Genomic DNA, 15129 nt, shown 5'->3' with positions numbered 1-15129 from the left:
AAAACCTGTTCTTACTAAAAAAGGCCACCCTAAATCTCTAAGCAATATGCTCTTTCACTTATCACTTCCAGTACACCGTTAAGCACAGTCACGTTTATGCTGGTAGCATTACCAAAAGTGGTACTAGTGGAGTGGCTGGTATGCAGCATCCTTCTTAGCTCACCTGATGAAGAACTTCTGGACTCAATAATCTTCAGACGTCCGTTGGGCTCAGACCAGTCAGCTGAGCAGGTAAAGAACTGCTGCCCACAGTGATGAGGAGGCGGGCTCCTTCCCCATCAGGCCAGTTTCTTGCTCTACCATTTTCAGGTCACTTTTGTCTGTCTCCTCTGAATTTCCACTGCTCTGGCAGCTTCTCTCCACAGGCGTGTCACATTGGGATACTCGCCATGTCTCAGGCTTTCATCCTAAATGGCGAGCCCCTCTCTAACTCTCTGGTACTGACTTGGGGCCTGACACAAAGCAAGCCTCCCCACACTCAGGAAAAATGTCTGCTGGCCACTCAGAGCAGTTGGCAGTCAGCAGTTCTTCCAACAAGACACCCTCACTCACCACATGGCTGGCAGTCATTCCACCTCTCGAGTCAGAGGGCGAGTCCTCTGAGAAAGCTCCTCCCGGATAAGGGCAGACCTTCCCACTCATGCCCTCCAACGACCTTTGGGACCTGGCTTCCACCAGATCCCCCTCTCAGAAAGATGTCACGAATTCTCCTCCCAAAAATATGCTCAAGTCACTCCCTCTTAACTACCAATGTTCTCTCTTTGATGAAATTCTTGAAAGAGCGGTCCATACCTGTTTCCTCCACTTCCCGCCTTCACTGCAGGCCCTAAATCTACATGTAACCCAGCTTCAGTCTCCACTGCAGTCCTGAAGAGGCTCCCTCAACATAACTCACATGTCCACATGTCCTTCAGAAGGCAACGAAGAGGCCTCTTCTCAATTCTAGTCCTCTGTGACCTGCAGCATTTGGCCCTGTTGTCCACATTCTCCTGAAGCTCTTCTCTCTGAGCTGAGCTGGGAGGCAGTGCAGTGTGGTGGAAAGAGCAGAGACTTGGAGCTCTGACTTCATCCATCAGCTGCATGGCTTCTGGCAGCTCAATTAACCTGATTCTCAGTCTCTTCATTCATAAATTGTGTAACATAATCTACCTTGCAGGGTTGCTGCAAAGATTAGTGATAACTTCTGTAAAAGAGCCTGGCACATAGCGTAAGTCCACAAAAGTGTAGTGGTTGTCATCTTGTAGGACAGAGAACTCTATGTCTGACACTTCTCAATCATCTGCTGGTCATCTCCACTTCCTATGTGCATGTCTACAATTAAACTGGTGACCTTCACCACGGGTAGTGGCTCACTTGAATTTTTCTCTTTCTCTAATGGCACCTAAATTCTGAACATTCAAGCTCAAATCTCTGTCCAGCTTATAGCCCTTCGAGAACTCCCAATGTTATCCTAAAGGAAAGCCACTCTTATCAGCCAATCATCCAAAGCCCCTCACATTCTGACCCCAACTTTATTTTTACAGCTTTACCATCCACTACCAAACGCTACATGAAGCACCTCAGCTGAGGTCTCTATCCAGAAGCCCCACCTTCTCCATGCCCTGCCCATGGGCTGACCGCTATATCCTGTTCATTCTCCAAACACAACTTCCGCCAAGAAGGCCTCAGCAAAAGCTCCCTCTTTCTCCTCCTGGAACCCCCACTGCATCACTCCTTCCTGCTTGAGCACACGTGCTTTCCTTTCTTTATTCTTGCGAACATTTACTGAGCACCTCTTTCATGCCAGACCTTGCACCCACCCTGATGAATTAGAGCAGCAAGGACTTGGAGCTCCCAGACCTTCCCAGGCTGGAAGGGAGAAAGCCACAGACGCCAGCAGCCACGAGACAGCGTGGTGAGTGCTAGAACACGAGACAGGGACATAGGTCCTGGGAGAGTGCAGAAGAGGGGGTGCTGCGTGATGCTGCTGGTGCCTGCAGACAGGCCTGCCTTCCTTAGCTGCACTGGATTTTTTATTAAGTATAACACATACTGACAGAGAAGTGGAAAACCTTCCAAACACAGTTTGATGAATTCTCACTAGTGAACACACCTGTGTAACCAGCACCCCCATCAGGAAAGGGAACCTTAGCCCCTCACCCCTGCGTGCGTGTTCCCTTAGTCACTGTTCCCCAAAGGGCACCATTATCCACTTTCTAACACTACAGATTAGTTTCACTCTGTTTGAACCTCGTAGAAATGGACCCATCCAGAGTGTGTGTGCGCCTCTATGTCTGGCCCTTTAGCTTAGTGTTCTTCTGGGGAGAGTCACTCACATCACTGCCTGTGGCGGCGGCTTGTTCATTCTCATTCCTGTGCGGGCCTCCACTGTGACAACTCCCATGTTTATCCACTCTACTGTTGACAGTTTGGGGCTATCATGAATGATGCAGCAATGAAAATCCCACAGCATTTCTCTTGGTGAACCTAGGGACACATTTCTGTTGGGGATACAACTGCTGGGTCATGGGGTATACGTACGTGCAGCTTCAACAGACATTGGATAACAGTTTCCCAAGGTGGCTTTGCTAACTGACACCCACGCCAGCAGTATTTGACAGCTCCGGTTAAACCACAGCTCTTGTGTCCATCATGCCCATGTTAGCCATTCCACTGAGTACGCCATGGCATTCCCTGTGGCTGTAACTGCATTTCCCTGGTGTGGGTGAGGCTGGGCCCTTTTCACAAATTCCTGACCAGTGGGCCATCTTCTCCTGTGAAGTAGAATTTCCCGTATTTAACTCCTCCTCCTCTGAACCCTACGGCAGCTCCTGTTTTCCTGAACAGACTCAATTGACACCCCTAGGGACACCAGGCAGGGGCTGTTCAGTGCTGTCACTGAGAAGGCTCAGGCTTTGGCAGGATCACACGACAGTTGTTCCTTAAGAAAAGAAAACCTGAGTAGAAGCAAAGAGAAAACCAGGAGAAAGCCGGGATGGTGAGTGCTCCCAACAGCGGCAGGAAGGCAGATTCACATTCCGAGAGAAAGAGCCCCAAATCCAGGAAGAACACACATCATTCCCAAATTCCTCCCTGCCTCAGTCTTTGAAGCTCGACCTGGAAAATGCCCCCTCTACCTTGCAGTTGCTGAGTTTGGTAAAAGTGAGACCCTTTTTACAAAGCCAGCAGGTCCCCTGGTCACGGGAAATAGCTCTCGCGCACCGTCCCGTCTGGGGTCCTAATCCTCAACACCTCCCTCCCCTCCCAAACTGGATTGTGAACATGTGAGGCAGGACCCTCTACTGTCTGAACCATCTCTGGGCATTTAACAAAATCAGTGAATGTGGGATTAATGAATGGCCATGCATTTATTAAAGAAGGGGAAAGAGGATGGAAATAACACAAAAGAGAATCAAATATTTCTATCTCAGGTACTTTCATACAAATGGTCACTCACCCCCAAAACAATCGGCAGGTTAGTCTTAAAATTCCCATTTCAAAGATAAGAAAACTGAGGCTATGGAATTTAAACACTCTGCTCAGAGTCACAAGGCTGTTAAGTTACTGACTCAGAACCAGGACTGCAGCCTGCTGGACTCCAAATCCTGCTCGTCCCCGACCCTAGTCGGCCCCATGGCCGGAGGCAGGCGACACCCTTGGCCAGCCTGAGTAGTCAGCTCAACAGCTGTCAGGGTCTAGTTCAGAGCCACTCAGCACCGAGGTTTCTGCTAAAAGACAACAGTGTGCTGGTTCTGAAGGGGCACAAGTCTCCCTGATACCCATGATAGCTGGACGCAGGCGTGGTGTAGGTGGAGCCCACTCCTGGTTCTTTTGTTTCCACAGGAAATCACAAAGTGGCAGGTGAGCAAACGCTCTGGGAGACCAGTTAACATGGCCAGAGGTTCAGCGGCCATGACTCTGACAGTCACAGGTGGCAGAGAGTTGCATCTCCCTAGGCCATATGCCTCACATATGGAAATGGGAAAGGGCCTTGCTCTCTCTCACAGGCACGTAAGAAACACCCACATGGTCCCCACACTGCTCTGCACACTGAAGGACTGATGGGCACCATGGCAGGAATCCGAGAAAAGCCCAACGAGGCTTGGAGAGGAGGCTTCTCCATCCTGCAGAGCGGGCCATCCTTGAAGATAAAATCCATCCCAGCACACATGCATGTGCGTGCACGTGCACACATTCATCCATCAAATCCAACCCTGGAGCATTATGATTGGAAATAGAATCCTCAGGACCACCATGTGCTAGAGAGTGGAGTCAGCACTTGCCAGGCACCTAGCATATGATAACACCTTTGCAGATGTTACCCCCTGCTGCCCCTATCAACTCCCTGCAGAAGGCATTAGTATCTCCACTTTAAAGATGGAGAAACTGAGATGTGGGGGTTGGCCCAGGAGTATTGTGGTTAATTTTGTGCCCTCCACTTCGGCGGCCCAGGATTTGTGGATTCAGATCCTGGGTGCAGACCTACACGCTGCTCATCAAGCCCTGCTGTGGCAGCATCCCACATACAAAATAGAGGAAGACCGGCATGGAAGTCAGCACAGGGACAATCTTCCTGGGGAAAAAAGAAAAAAAGAAGAAAAAGAAGAAGCTGAGACGTGAGGAAGTGCGGTAGCTGCAGAGAGTGACGATGAAGAGCTGCACACAGGCCCAGGTCCATCACTAACCCTGCTGCCCTCTGCTCCACAACCTGTGTGTGAACACCAAGTCTGGGGTTTGCTGCCAGGTACCAAAAGACCCTCACAAGGCCCCTGCACCCCCAGCAGCTCACTGCTCTCTGTGGCAACATGGAAAAGCCCCCTCACTTAGACTTGCTATGTGGGCGTGAGGAACAATTACTCAGAAAGATTATAAAGCAAGGAGCCCTACAGAATATGATTTCCACACTCAAGAATAATCATCCAGAGGATAGATACTGCAGTACAAAAGGGTCAAGAAGTCTCCTCCCTCTCGACAACAAGTCTGGATTCTGTGCAGGCTTTCCCTACCTGCCAAGCACAACGGGCCAACCTGGAGCAGCATCCTACAGGCAGAAGGGCAACAGGGTTCCAGCCGGAGGCCGGCGGACACGCCGTGGTGCCTCCATGAACCCAGGCCTCCACCTCCTCCATCCCAACCTTCCCTCCCCCGTGACCACGCTCCCAACTATTTCGGGTGGTCAAGGACGATTCAGCAGCTGTTCCAAGTTTCTCCTGAACAGGTTTTCACCATCAATTTCTAAACTTAAAAGGAAATGGGAACGAAAAGGAAAGGCACTTGATGACTAGAAGGCCTGAAGCTGTGTGTACAGGAGCTGAAAATGTCAAGGTCCAAGAGTATTCAACAAAGGAAAGCAGAATTACATAAAAGCAACGGCGAACAAAAAAGATTGTTGGATGCTGTGTCTTCCACCTTCCCAGCCATTACAGGAATAAAATCATCTACGGAGAAGATGGAAAACCTTTTTCAAAATGGATACAAGTAAGCCTCACAACCGAGCCTCTCTGTTCCCCTTTCTCCCTCCCTTCCATCTCCATCTCCTTCCCACCTCCAGCTCCTGGGATGTTGGAAGTGCTTTCCTTTTTTGTATTGTCACCAGCAAAATGCTGGCATTTAAGAGGCGGAAAGGAGATCCTGTTTTTGCACTTCCTTCTGGAAGCATTCAATAACTGTTCACGATCATGTAGGAAAACCTCATTTAAAAACAAAAAAAGCCTACATCTGCATCTGGAAGCAGTCTGGATCTCACTATGAAGAGTGGGGAAGAACAGATGAGACAGGGCTTGTCCAGGAGAATCTCCTTTCCTTCAGCAAAGCAGAGGATGTTTTAAGGAGGAGAGCTGGAGTAGAGATGAGAATGGACAGTGACAAGGGGAAGAGACAGATTTTAGGGGAGGAAAAATGCTGTGAGGTTACTTCCCTTCCACCCCAAACAGACACACACACAAGGCTTCTAGGAGCCAAACTCAGAGAGAGGAGCACAGCGGGAGACCGCAGAATCGCACACATAAAAAATTCTGTGCCTACAAGCATATGGGCGACTGTGGCAATTACAGCTATGGCTGGTGGCATTTTTTTACCCTTTTCCAGGATCTCAAATCATAATCCTTGTCATTACAGCTATAGTCAAACCTGAGCAGGAGGCTATTCAGGAAACATTTGCTTGTTAAGGGCCATCTCTATAAGTGGCTCAGGGTGCAATGCCAACCCTCAGGACCACGGGGCTGTCACTGTAGAGCTTCATGTTCACATCTCAATGCTGGCTGGCCCCTAAACCCCTGCAGGGGATGGACAGGAGGGTGTCCACAGAGCAGGAGGAACCTCCCTCCTGTCCCCATTGCCTGGAAATCCAGAAAAGCACGATCCGCGTGGAGTGCCACAGGAGAAAACCCCCTTGGAAATCAGGCCCCTCTAGCACACTGTCAATTTCAAAGCTCCCAAACCGTGACAAACGATTCTCGAAGATTTGCTTGCAATAAGCTGATGGCTCAGGTTGCTTGGCATGCTGTCTTGGGCATGAGGGAGAACAATTTTTTTAACCTCTCAACCATCCCCTCCCACGTTTTAAGCCGTTTCTTTGAAAAATCTAACATGATCAACAAATTAAGCCCCTCAAAAAAGTAAGCAAGTTATCAAATGAATTTTCAAGAGTTGGTGTAGGCTTAAGAAAAAGGAAAGATGGTGTGTCTTTGAATCTCATTCATTTCAAAGGCTTATTCTTAGAAAAGGAGACTGTGTGTAGCCATGGTGCACTTTGATCTCCCGACTCCCAGGAGCAAATCAATAACACAACTTTAATATATTTGTATGGCAAGACTTCACGTTATTATTATTTTTATCCAGTGTGGCTTAACTGAAGTGAGAAAGTAAACCGGGTCTCAGCACTGCCCTGTGGTAGAAGGGAATTTCTTCTAAATTGAACTATAGCAGAGCCAGCCACATTCAACAAAATGGGGGCCAATTAAAAACCAATTATCTCTGTGAATGCAACTTGTTGAAAGGTTGGGGGTGTGGTGCTCGCTGCAGGGTGCAGGAGGGCGTGTCTGCAGGGAGCTGGCGAGCCCTTCTCCCCACGAGGCAGTGGATTCTGTCAGGCGCCTTTAGGACCTGGCCCCGGAAAAGGGAGCCAGCGCCAGCCTTACCTTCCTCTCAATGCGCCCCAGTTGCTCCTTATAGAAGGTGTCGCGGCGTCTCAGCTCTGCCTCTCGGCTCTCCAGCTCCCTGACCTGGTTGGAAGAGAACAAAGCTCCCGTTAGCTGGCAGCAGCGTGCTGGGCTGGGGCTGCAGGGAGAAACCAACAGTGACTTCTGCTCACAGCAACGTTCACAATGAGAATGGCAGCGAGGGTGAACTGAAGCCTGTGCTGTGCCAGCTTGCTTACACATCTTGTGTTTCATCACCACACACCTCCAAGGCAGGAAACTGCAGCACCGTTTCACAGGTGACGAGCACTAGCATTCACTGAGCGCTTATGATGAGCAAGTACAGCCCCAGGTGCTTCCCACAGATTCTCCCACTGGACCCTTACAACTTCTCTAGAAGGTAGGTAGGATTATGACGACCCCCGTTATAGAGGAAGAAGTAGAGGGCTAAGCGACTGTCCCAAAGCTCACAGCTATAAGGGAGGAGCTGGGGTCTGAAGCTCGGCAGATGCAGGGCCTGGCCAGGAAGTCACACTGCCTTGAGACCACACAGGCCAGAAGGGCCAGAGCTGTTCTCTGGCCATGGAGTCCTCACATCTGGCACCACAACATGCCACCAACTAATGCTCTCAGCTATAAGAGGCAGGAACGCCAAAATGCCCTTCTTCTGGTAAGGCCAACACCCTGCTTCAGGGGTCAGGGATCTGAAAGGTGAGTGGGATCAGAAGCCCAGGATCCCAGAGCTGGAGGGGACACTGCTCCCTCACCCATCTGATGGGGAATGAACAGAACTGCTGGGGCACCGGCTGGCGACCCTCCCTCAAGGCTGCAGTTAGGCTGAAGGGATTGGGCGAGTAACCTGGAGCCAGCAAGCCTGGGTTGAACCCACCCCACCCTTAACTAGTTGGGTGACCTCAGTTCCCTACCTCCACCAGGTTCCAGCTTGCTCAGGTACAACAGGTAAACCTGCAACAGAAGTGTCATCCCACAGGGCTCCACAGAAGGTTAAAGGAAACCCCTACAGAAACAGGCAGGATCACAGACGCCCCACAAAGGGACACTTCCATCACGGCAAAGCAGGAACACGTGTCCTCTTCACTGGGACACCCACGTCCCCGGAGCCTCTGAGGACCTTTCTGGGATGAGGCCCCAAGGTCTGCCTCTGCCCGGGGGCCTGAGAACTCTAGAGGACAGGCTTGGTGCGTGCATGGAGGAATAACGTCAGCTGCTCGCCAGCTGTCCCGTGCTAAGGGCCCCGGGCACTAATACACCACTCTAGGGTCTGGGTGCCACCTACTACTTCTCATGACCAACAGCACAAAGCTAGTCAACGACTAAAGAGGCCATGAACCTAAGTCGGCGTAACTGCAAGTGGTGAGCTTCTTCCTTCGAAGCACACACTATGGCGTCACCCTCCTAACCACACACTAACACACTATGGCGTCACCCTCCTAACCACACACTAACACACGATGGTGTCACACTCCTAACCACACACTAACACACGATGGTGTCACACTCCTAACCACACACTAACACACGATGGCGTCACACTCCTAACCACACACTAACACACGATGGCATCACCCTCCTAACCACACACTAACACACAATGGTGCCACCCTCCTAACCACACACTAACACACTATGGCATTACACTCCTAACCACACACTAACACTCGATGGTGTCACACTCCTAAGCACACACTAACACACTATGGCATCACACTCTGCTAACCACACACTAACACACGATGGTGCCACACTCCTAACCACACACTAACACACATGGCGTCAGCACATGGGTTTGAATTGCTCAAAAACAGTAGTTAGGACAAGAACCGACGTCTCTTCCAGCCCACTTACTTGACAATGCTACTCCCCGGGCCTGAAACCTTTCTGAAGCCCCATCAGGGGGGTCAGTAATGAACAGCTGACCATATGACAGTGCCTGAGGGAAGGCTGGGTTTTAAAGGACCACACTGCTCCCAGGGAAGTGCCAGGCTGACGGGGCCTGGCGACGGGCTAACCACCTGAGAGCTGAGTTGTCACACCAGCTCAACCAATGAGAGGCCTGCAAGCTTGAGCAAGTTGCCATCCTTTTCTTATTTTCTCCTTACCTATAGAATGGAGAGGAGTAGTAACTTGGCTACCAAGACGGCTGAGAATATCTAAAAATGCCAAGAAGGTTTCTCGAATGCCTGTGGAATGCCAACACTTCAGAAAAACTAAATACAAACAGTGAGACTAAATGCTGGGGATTTCTCATGGATTCTTCAAAGGCTGCTGCTGAGGCGGAGTCCCAGGAATGCAAGCATGGCTAATCTGTGCCGGGCCCTTAGCAGCCCGCACTTTACCAGTAACCATCCCTGTTGCAACCACAGGAGAAGATGGTCTGGCACGATGAAGCAGCCAGAACAGGAGCACTCCCAGGGCCCCGGACCTGCCATTTATTGGCCAATAGTTCCAGTCGAGCCGGAAGATGACGTCTAAAAGCAAAACTGCAGCGAGTCTCTGCAGTGTGCCCCACTGGGCCCGAGGGCGGCAGAAGAGGAGGCCCCGGCACATGTCCACCACCAACAGGACGCCTCCTCTGGGCGCTCACCCGCGGCTCCTGGGCCCATGCCAGCACAGATGTCTACATCAGGGGCGGGACACAGAGCTAAAGCTTCCTTACATGGCGGCTTCCTTAGGCTACAGAGACTGTTCACACACAAGAAGAAAGACTGCGGGTGTGGGGGCCTCCTTCCGTAGTCCCATCAATTTGCAATACGACTAAGCTGTTGTCTAGGAAGGAAGTGACTGGTGTTCAGAGAGCACAAGTCCGTTGCCCGCCAGAACAGAAGCTCTGTGAGGGGGGAGCCTCGCCGACCTCTGGCCTACCCCAAAGCCTCGGCCTCCCTCACAATGAGGCAGAAGGCGGCCAGCCCACCACCTCCATTCCATCCACTCAGAGGCATCAGCTGCCTTCTCTGTTCGTCTCTGAGATTCACATGAAATCCAATGACTGACAACAGACAGGAGGCAACACACAAAAGAGGGCTGTAAAAAGTGAATGCGATACAAACACCTGGACGTCAGCACCTGGCCTCGAGCAGGTGCTCAATGATTCGGTTTTCATGAATGAAAGCAGGCATCAGACGACAGTGGCTGCTCTACATAGCTGCTACAGCCCAACACCTGCTTCCCTATCCTCGTGAGAAGCTATGAGGCAGGCGTCTCTCAGCACGACCATGGAATTAAGGAGGCACAGGCAGGTTTCAGTGACTGATTCAGTAATTTGTGCGTGTGTGTGTGAGGAAGATTGGCCCTGAGCTTGAAGAAGATTTTTGCTGAGCTAAGATCTGCGCCAATCTTCCTCTATTTTGTACATGGGATGCCAGCGCAGCGTGGCTTGAGGAGCAGTGTGCAGGTTTGTGCCTGGGATCCAAACTTATGAACCCTGGGCCACCAAAGCAGAGTGTGCAAACTTAATTACTAAGCCACTGGGCGGGCCCCTGATTCAGTAATTTATCAGAACACTATTGGCTATCTGCCACGTGACAGACACTATCATAAAGGGGCTGGGAGCACAAAAGGGAAATGACAGAGAACGTTTCTTTTCTCATGGAGCTTAGATCCCAGCGGGAGAGACAAATGTGTGCACAGATAAATAAGATAATTTCAGAGAGGGAGACATGCTGGGGACACTACAGACAGAATAACTTGCAGGGTAGTGGGCTGCTCTTTTCTCTAAGAAGATTTCCAAGACAGTCTTCTGGGGAAAATAATACTGAATACAGCATGCTGTCTCCAATACAGAGGTAAAACATCACCACTATGAAGATCTACTTGGTGGATTACTGTCTTTGAATGGAGAACTGAAAGGAATCTCTGGTGATTTAGTCAAGGATTTCCTCCAGTCAAGAGAGCACAGTGAGCTCACACTTCGATGCATCTACTCTGCTGCAAACACAGAGCCAGGGCAGACGAAATATAAGAACAAAAGACCAAAAAGACATGGCCAGCTTCAAAAACAAGATTAAAATGTCCAAGAGAACAGAAATGCAAAGCAGTAGGTGAGGCTGAAGCCACAGGCCCGCTGGGCTCCGGGTCTGGAGCCAGCAGAGGCAGCCAGAACAAACCCTGCTCCACAGATGTGGCGCTGGAGCCAGGTTTGCCACCCGGAGCCTCAAGCTCCCCAAGAATAAGAAGTTGATGCAAAACTTCCTGAAGAGACCACTGCAGGGCCATGGTTTTCAGTTTGCTTGAACCTAGGTTCACCCCAGAGGCCCCAGCCCCAGGCTCAGCTCCCAGGCCACGAGTGGACCACACGCCCCAGGCGCAGCTCTCAGGCCACAAGTGGACCACACACCCCAGGCACAGCTCCCTGGCCACGAATGAACCACACGCCCCAGGCTCAGCTCTGAGGCCACAAATGAAACACATACCCCAGGCGCAGCTCCAAGGCCACGAATGAACCACACGCCCCAGGCTCAGCTCTCAGGCCACAAATGAACCACATACCCCAGGCGCAGCTCCAAGGCCACGAATGAACCACACGCCCCAGGCTCAGCTCTCAGGTCACAAATGAACCACATACCCCAGGCTCAGCTCTCAGGCCACAAATGAAACACATACCCCAGGCGCAGCTCCAAGGCCATGAATGAACCACACGCCCCAGGCGCAGCTCTCAGGCCACGAATAAACTACACGCCCCAGATGTAGCTCTCAGGCCACGAGTGGACCACACGCCCCAGGCTCAGCTCCCAGGCCATGAATGAACCACACACCCCAGGCTCAGCTCCCAGGCCATGAATGAACCACACACCCCAGGCTCAGCTCCCAGGCCACGAATGAACCACACGCCCCAGGTGCAGCTCCGAGGCCACGAATGAACCATACGCCCCAGGCGCAGCTCTCAGGCCACGAGTGGACCACACACCCCAGGCACAGCTCCCAGGCCACGAATGTACCACACGCTCCAGGCTCAGCTCCCAGGCCATGAATGAACTTTACGCCCCAGGCTCAGCTCCCAGGCCACGAATAAACCACATACTCCAGGCTCAGCTCTCAGGCCACGAATGAACCATACGCCCCAGGCGCAGCTCTCAGGCCACGAGTGGACCACACACCCCAGGCACAGCTCCCAGGCCACGAATGTACCACACGCTCCAGGCTCAGCTCCCAGGCCATGAATGAACTTTACGCCCCAGGCTCAGCTCCCAGGCCACGAATAAACCACATACTCCAGGCTCAGCTCTCAGGCCACGAATGAACCACACACCCCAGGTGCAGCTCCCAGGCCATGCATGTACCACACACCCCAGGCTCAGCTCCCAAGCCACGAATAAACCACATGCCCCAGGTGCAGCTCCCAGGCCACGAATGAATCATATGCCCCAGGCTCAGCTCTCAGGCTACAAATGAACCACATACCCCAGGCACAGCTCTCAGGCTACGAATGAACCACATTCCCCAGTCCCTCAGCTCCCAGGCTACAAATGAACCACGCACCCCAGGCTCAGGACCCAGGTCCATGGGACCAGCCTGACCACTGTGGAGATGGGCCTCAGAAGGCCACAGTCACACCTAGCCCTGCACCTGGGGGCAGGTGTAGGCAACCACAAAAATGCCAAGCAGGGAGAAAAGGCCATGCAGAAAATGAGAGAGAAAACAAAGCAAAGCAAAACAAGGCAAAAAGCAAACTTTCTACTCAAAATGAGCATGCAAACCAAAGCCCAAATATATGAAGAAATGTAATGCTTAGAAAGGCTACCATAAAATTGGCAACTGGAATACAAGTTCACTCCAGATGAAATTAATTTTATGAGACACTATGACAAAGGATTTTTTAAAACTTTTTATTATGCAAAAATTAAAACACAAGACAGAATAATATAATAAAACTGCAGATAGTCATCACTAAACTTCAAAAATTATAAACTAAAGGAAATCTTGTTTCACCTATACACTGTATCCTCAAATTTCTTACAGATCATTTCATCTGTTTATACTTCAATATATTTCTCCAAAAGATAACAACTTTTATTTTCCTAAACAGAACCATAGTACCATTGCATGCCAAAAAAAAATTAACATTAGTTCCTTAACATCATCAAATATTCAGCCAGTGTTCAAATTTCCAATTGATAAAGGATTTTTAAATTGCATATTTTAAGGTGTTCAAAAACAAAAATGAAGGAATAATTTCTGATTAAAAAAGAAATTATGAAACAGGCAAACCTGAAAACAGGTAAATATTATAAATTGAAACTTCTTCAACATAAAAAATAAAATGGATAAGATAAACTCTAAGCTGAGGGCAGTAAGGAAGAAATTAGCAAATTGGAAGTTTGAGCCAGAATGTTGCAATGGAAGACAAAGATAAAAAGACATATTCCACCATGTGTCTAATGGCTATTTCAGAAGAATAGCATGGAAAGGATAGCAGAGGAAGACGGGATGGAGGAGGAAGAGAAGGGAGAGAAAAGAGGAGAAGGAGAAGGAGAACAGACGTAAAAGCAGAAGGCAGTTTAGAGGAGGAGAGGGTATGGAGGCTAGGGTGAACGTGAGGTGGGGGAAGGGAGCAAGATGTGGGGATAAGGAGATAGATGTGGACTGGAAGAAAATGAGGGGAGTAGGAAAAGAGGATGTAAACAGAAAATGCCAAATAAAATTATAGGAATAAGTATAAGTAAATCAGTTATCACAATAAATATGCGGTAGACTACTTGTAAGACGGCCCCCAGTTATCCCTCTTCCTGGTACTCATGCCCTTGTGTGATGCCCTCCCCTCAAGTGTGGGATGAACCTAATGACAAACTTCTAATGGATAGAATATTGCTAAAGTAATAGGATGTCACTTTCCAACTGCAAAAGTTAGTGACTTATGTCTTGCTCACACTCTCTCCATCACTCTCTCTTGCTTGCTCACACTGTTGCAGCAAGCTTCCATGTTGTGAGCTGCCCTGCAGAGATGCCCACATGGTAAGGACCTGAGCCAGTGAGGAATTAAATCCCACCAACAGTCACGAGAGGGAGCTTGGAAGAAGGTCCTCCCTGAGCTGAGTCCTCAGATGAGACTGTGGCCCTGGCCACCACCATGAGTACAGTACTGGGAGAGACCTTGAGGCAGAGGCACCCAGCCAAGCTGTGCCCAGATCCCAGGCCCACAGAAACCTTGAGATAATAAATGTCTATTATTTTAAGCAACTAAATTTTGTAATTTATTATTTAGCAATAGTTAACTAATACAAAAATGTGAATCAACTAGTCTCCCCCTTAAAAGAAAAAGTTTATCACTTTGGATAAAAGAAAGAAAAAGAAAATCCAACCACATTCCATTTACAGGAGACACAAGATCCCATACTAATGGTCTTACACAACAAAAGAAAACCCTTCACTGGATATAAATATATATTGCAGTGTATACTGTTTTGTTTTGTTTACACAAAACATAGAGCATACAAACAGAAATGTAAAAAACACAAAAAATAAGAAAATAATGACTTACCATGAAGAGAAAATAGAACCAGATATTAGAAAACGGCCCAGATGTGAGAATTAACACAGAGGGACTTTAAAATAACTATGATTAATATATTAAAGAATCTAGTAGAAAAAGGTGGACAACATGTGTGAAGAGATGGAGAATTTCCACAAGGAGATGGACATGATCTTGCCTCCATTATTTATGATGAGAAATCAGCTGTCAATCTTATTGCAGACCCTTTGTACATGATGATTTGCTTCTCTCTTGCTATTTTCAAGATTCTCTCTTTGACTCTGGCTTTTCACAGCTTGATTATGATGTGTCTAGGTGTGGATCTCTTTGAGATTTCCTTGTGCACAGCCCACAAACACATTTGGCCTTCTAGATTCCCAGGAATAGGTCAGAGCTTTTCAAAGCCTCCTATGGACATCTCACTGTCTACCTTTTCTTTTTAAGCTTTTGGGTTACCCTATTGTTTGTCCAAACTGTTATGTACCTCCTCAGGCAGCCATGATGTTCAACAATTGCCTCTGATTG

General features: G+C 49.3%; 1 protein-coding gene across 5 annotated transcripts in view; it reads right to left on the bottom strand.

Annotated features, from left to right (window-relative positions):
• Window positions 1–15129, bottom strand: part of CHCHD6 (coiled-coil-helix-coiled-coil-helix domain containing 6) — a 248950-nt gene that overhangs the window by 102005 nt on the left and 131816 nt on the right. For all 5 annotated transcript variants that reach the window (XR_011527305.1, XR_011527306.1, XR_011527304.1 and 2 more), the window contains exon 5: window positions 7119–7202. Coding sequence is in view for 2 of the 5 variants with exons in the window: in XM_070576441.1 (XP_070432542.1) it covers window positions 7119–7202 (84 nt within the window). In the remaining 3 variants the exon portion in view is untranslated. The remainder of the gene's footprint in view (window positions 1–7118; window positions 7203–15129) is intronic.

This window comes from Equus przewalskii, chromosome 15, assembly GCF_037783145.1.
Source record: "Equus przewalskii isolate Varuska chromosome 15, EquPr2, whole genome shotgun sequence".
NCBI lineage: Eukaryota > Metazoa > Chordata > Mammalia > Perissodactyla > Equidae > Equus > Equus przewalskii.
This window is presented reverse-complemented; position numbering and strand designations above follow the sequence as displayed.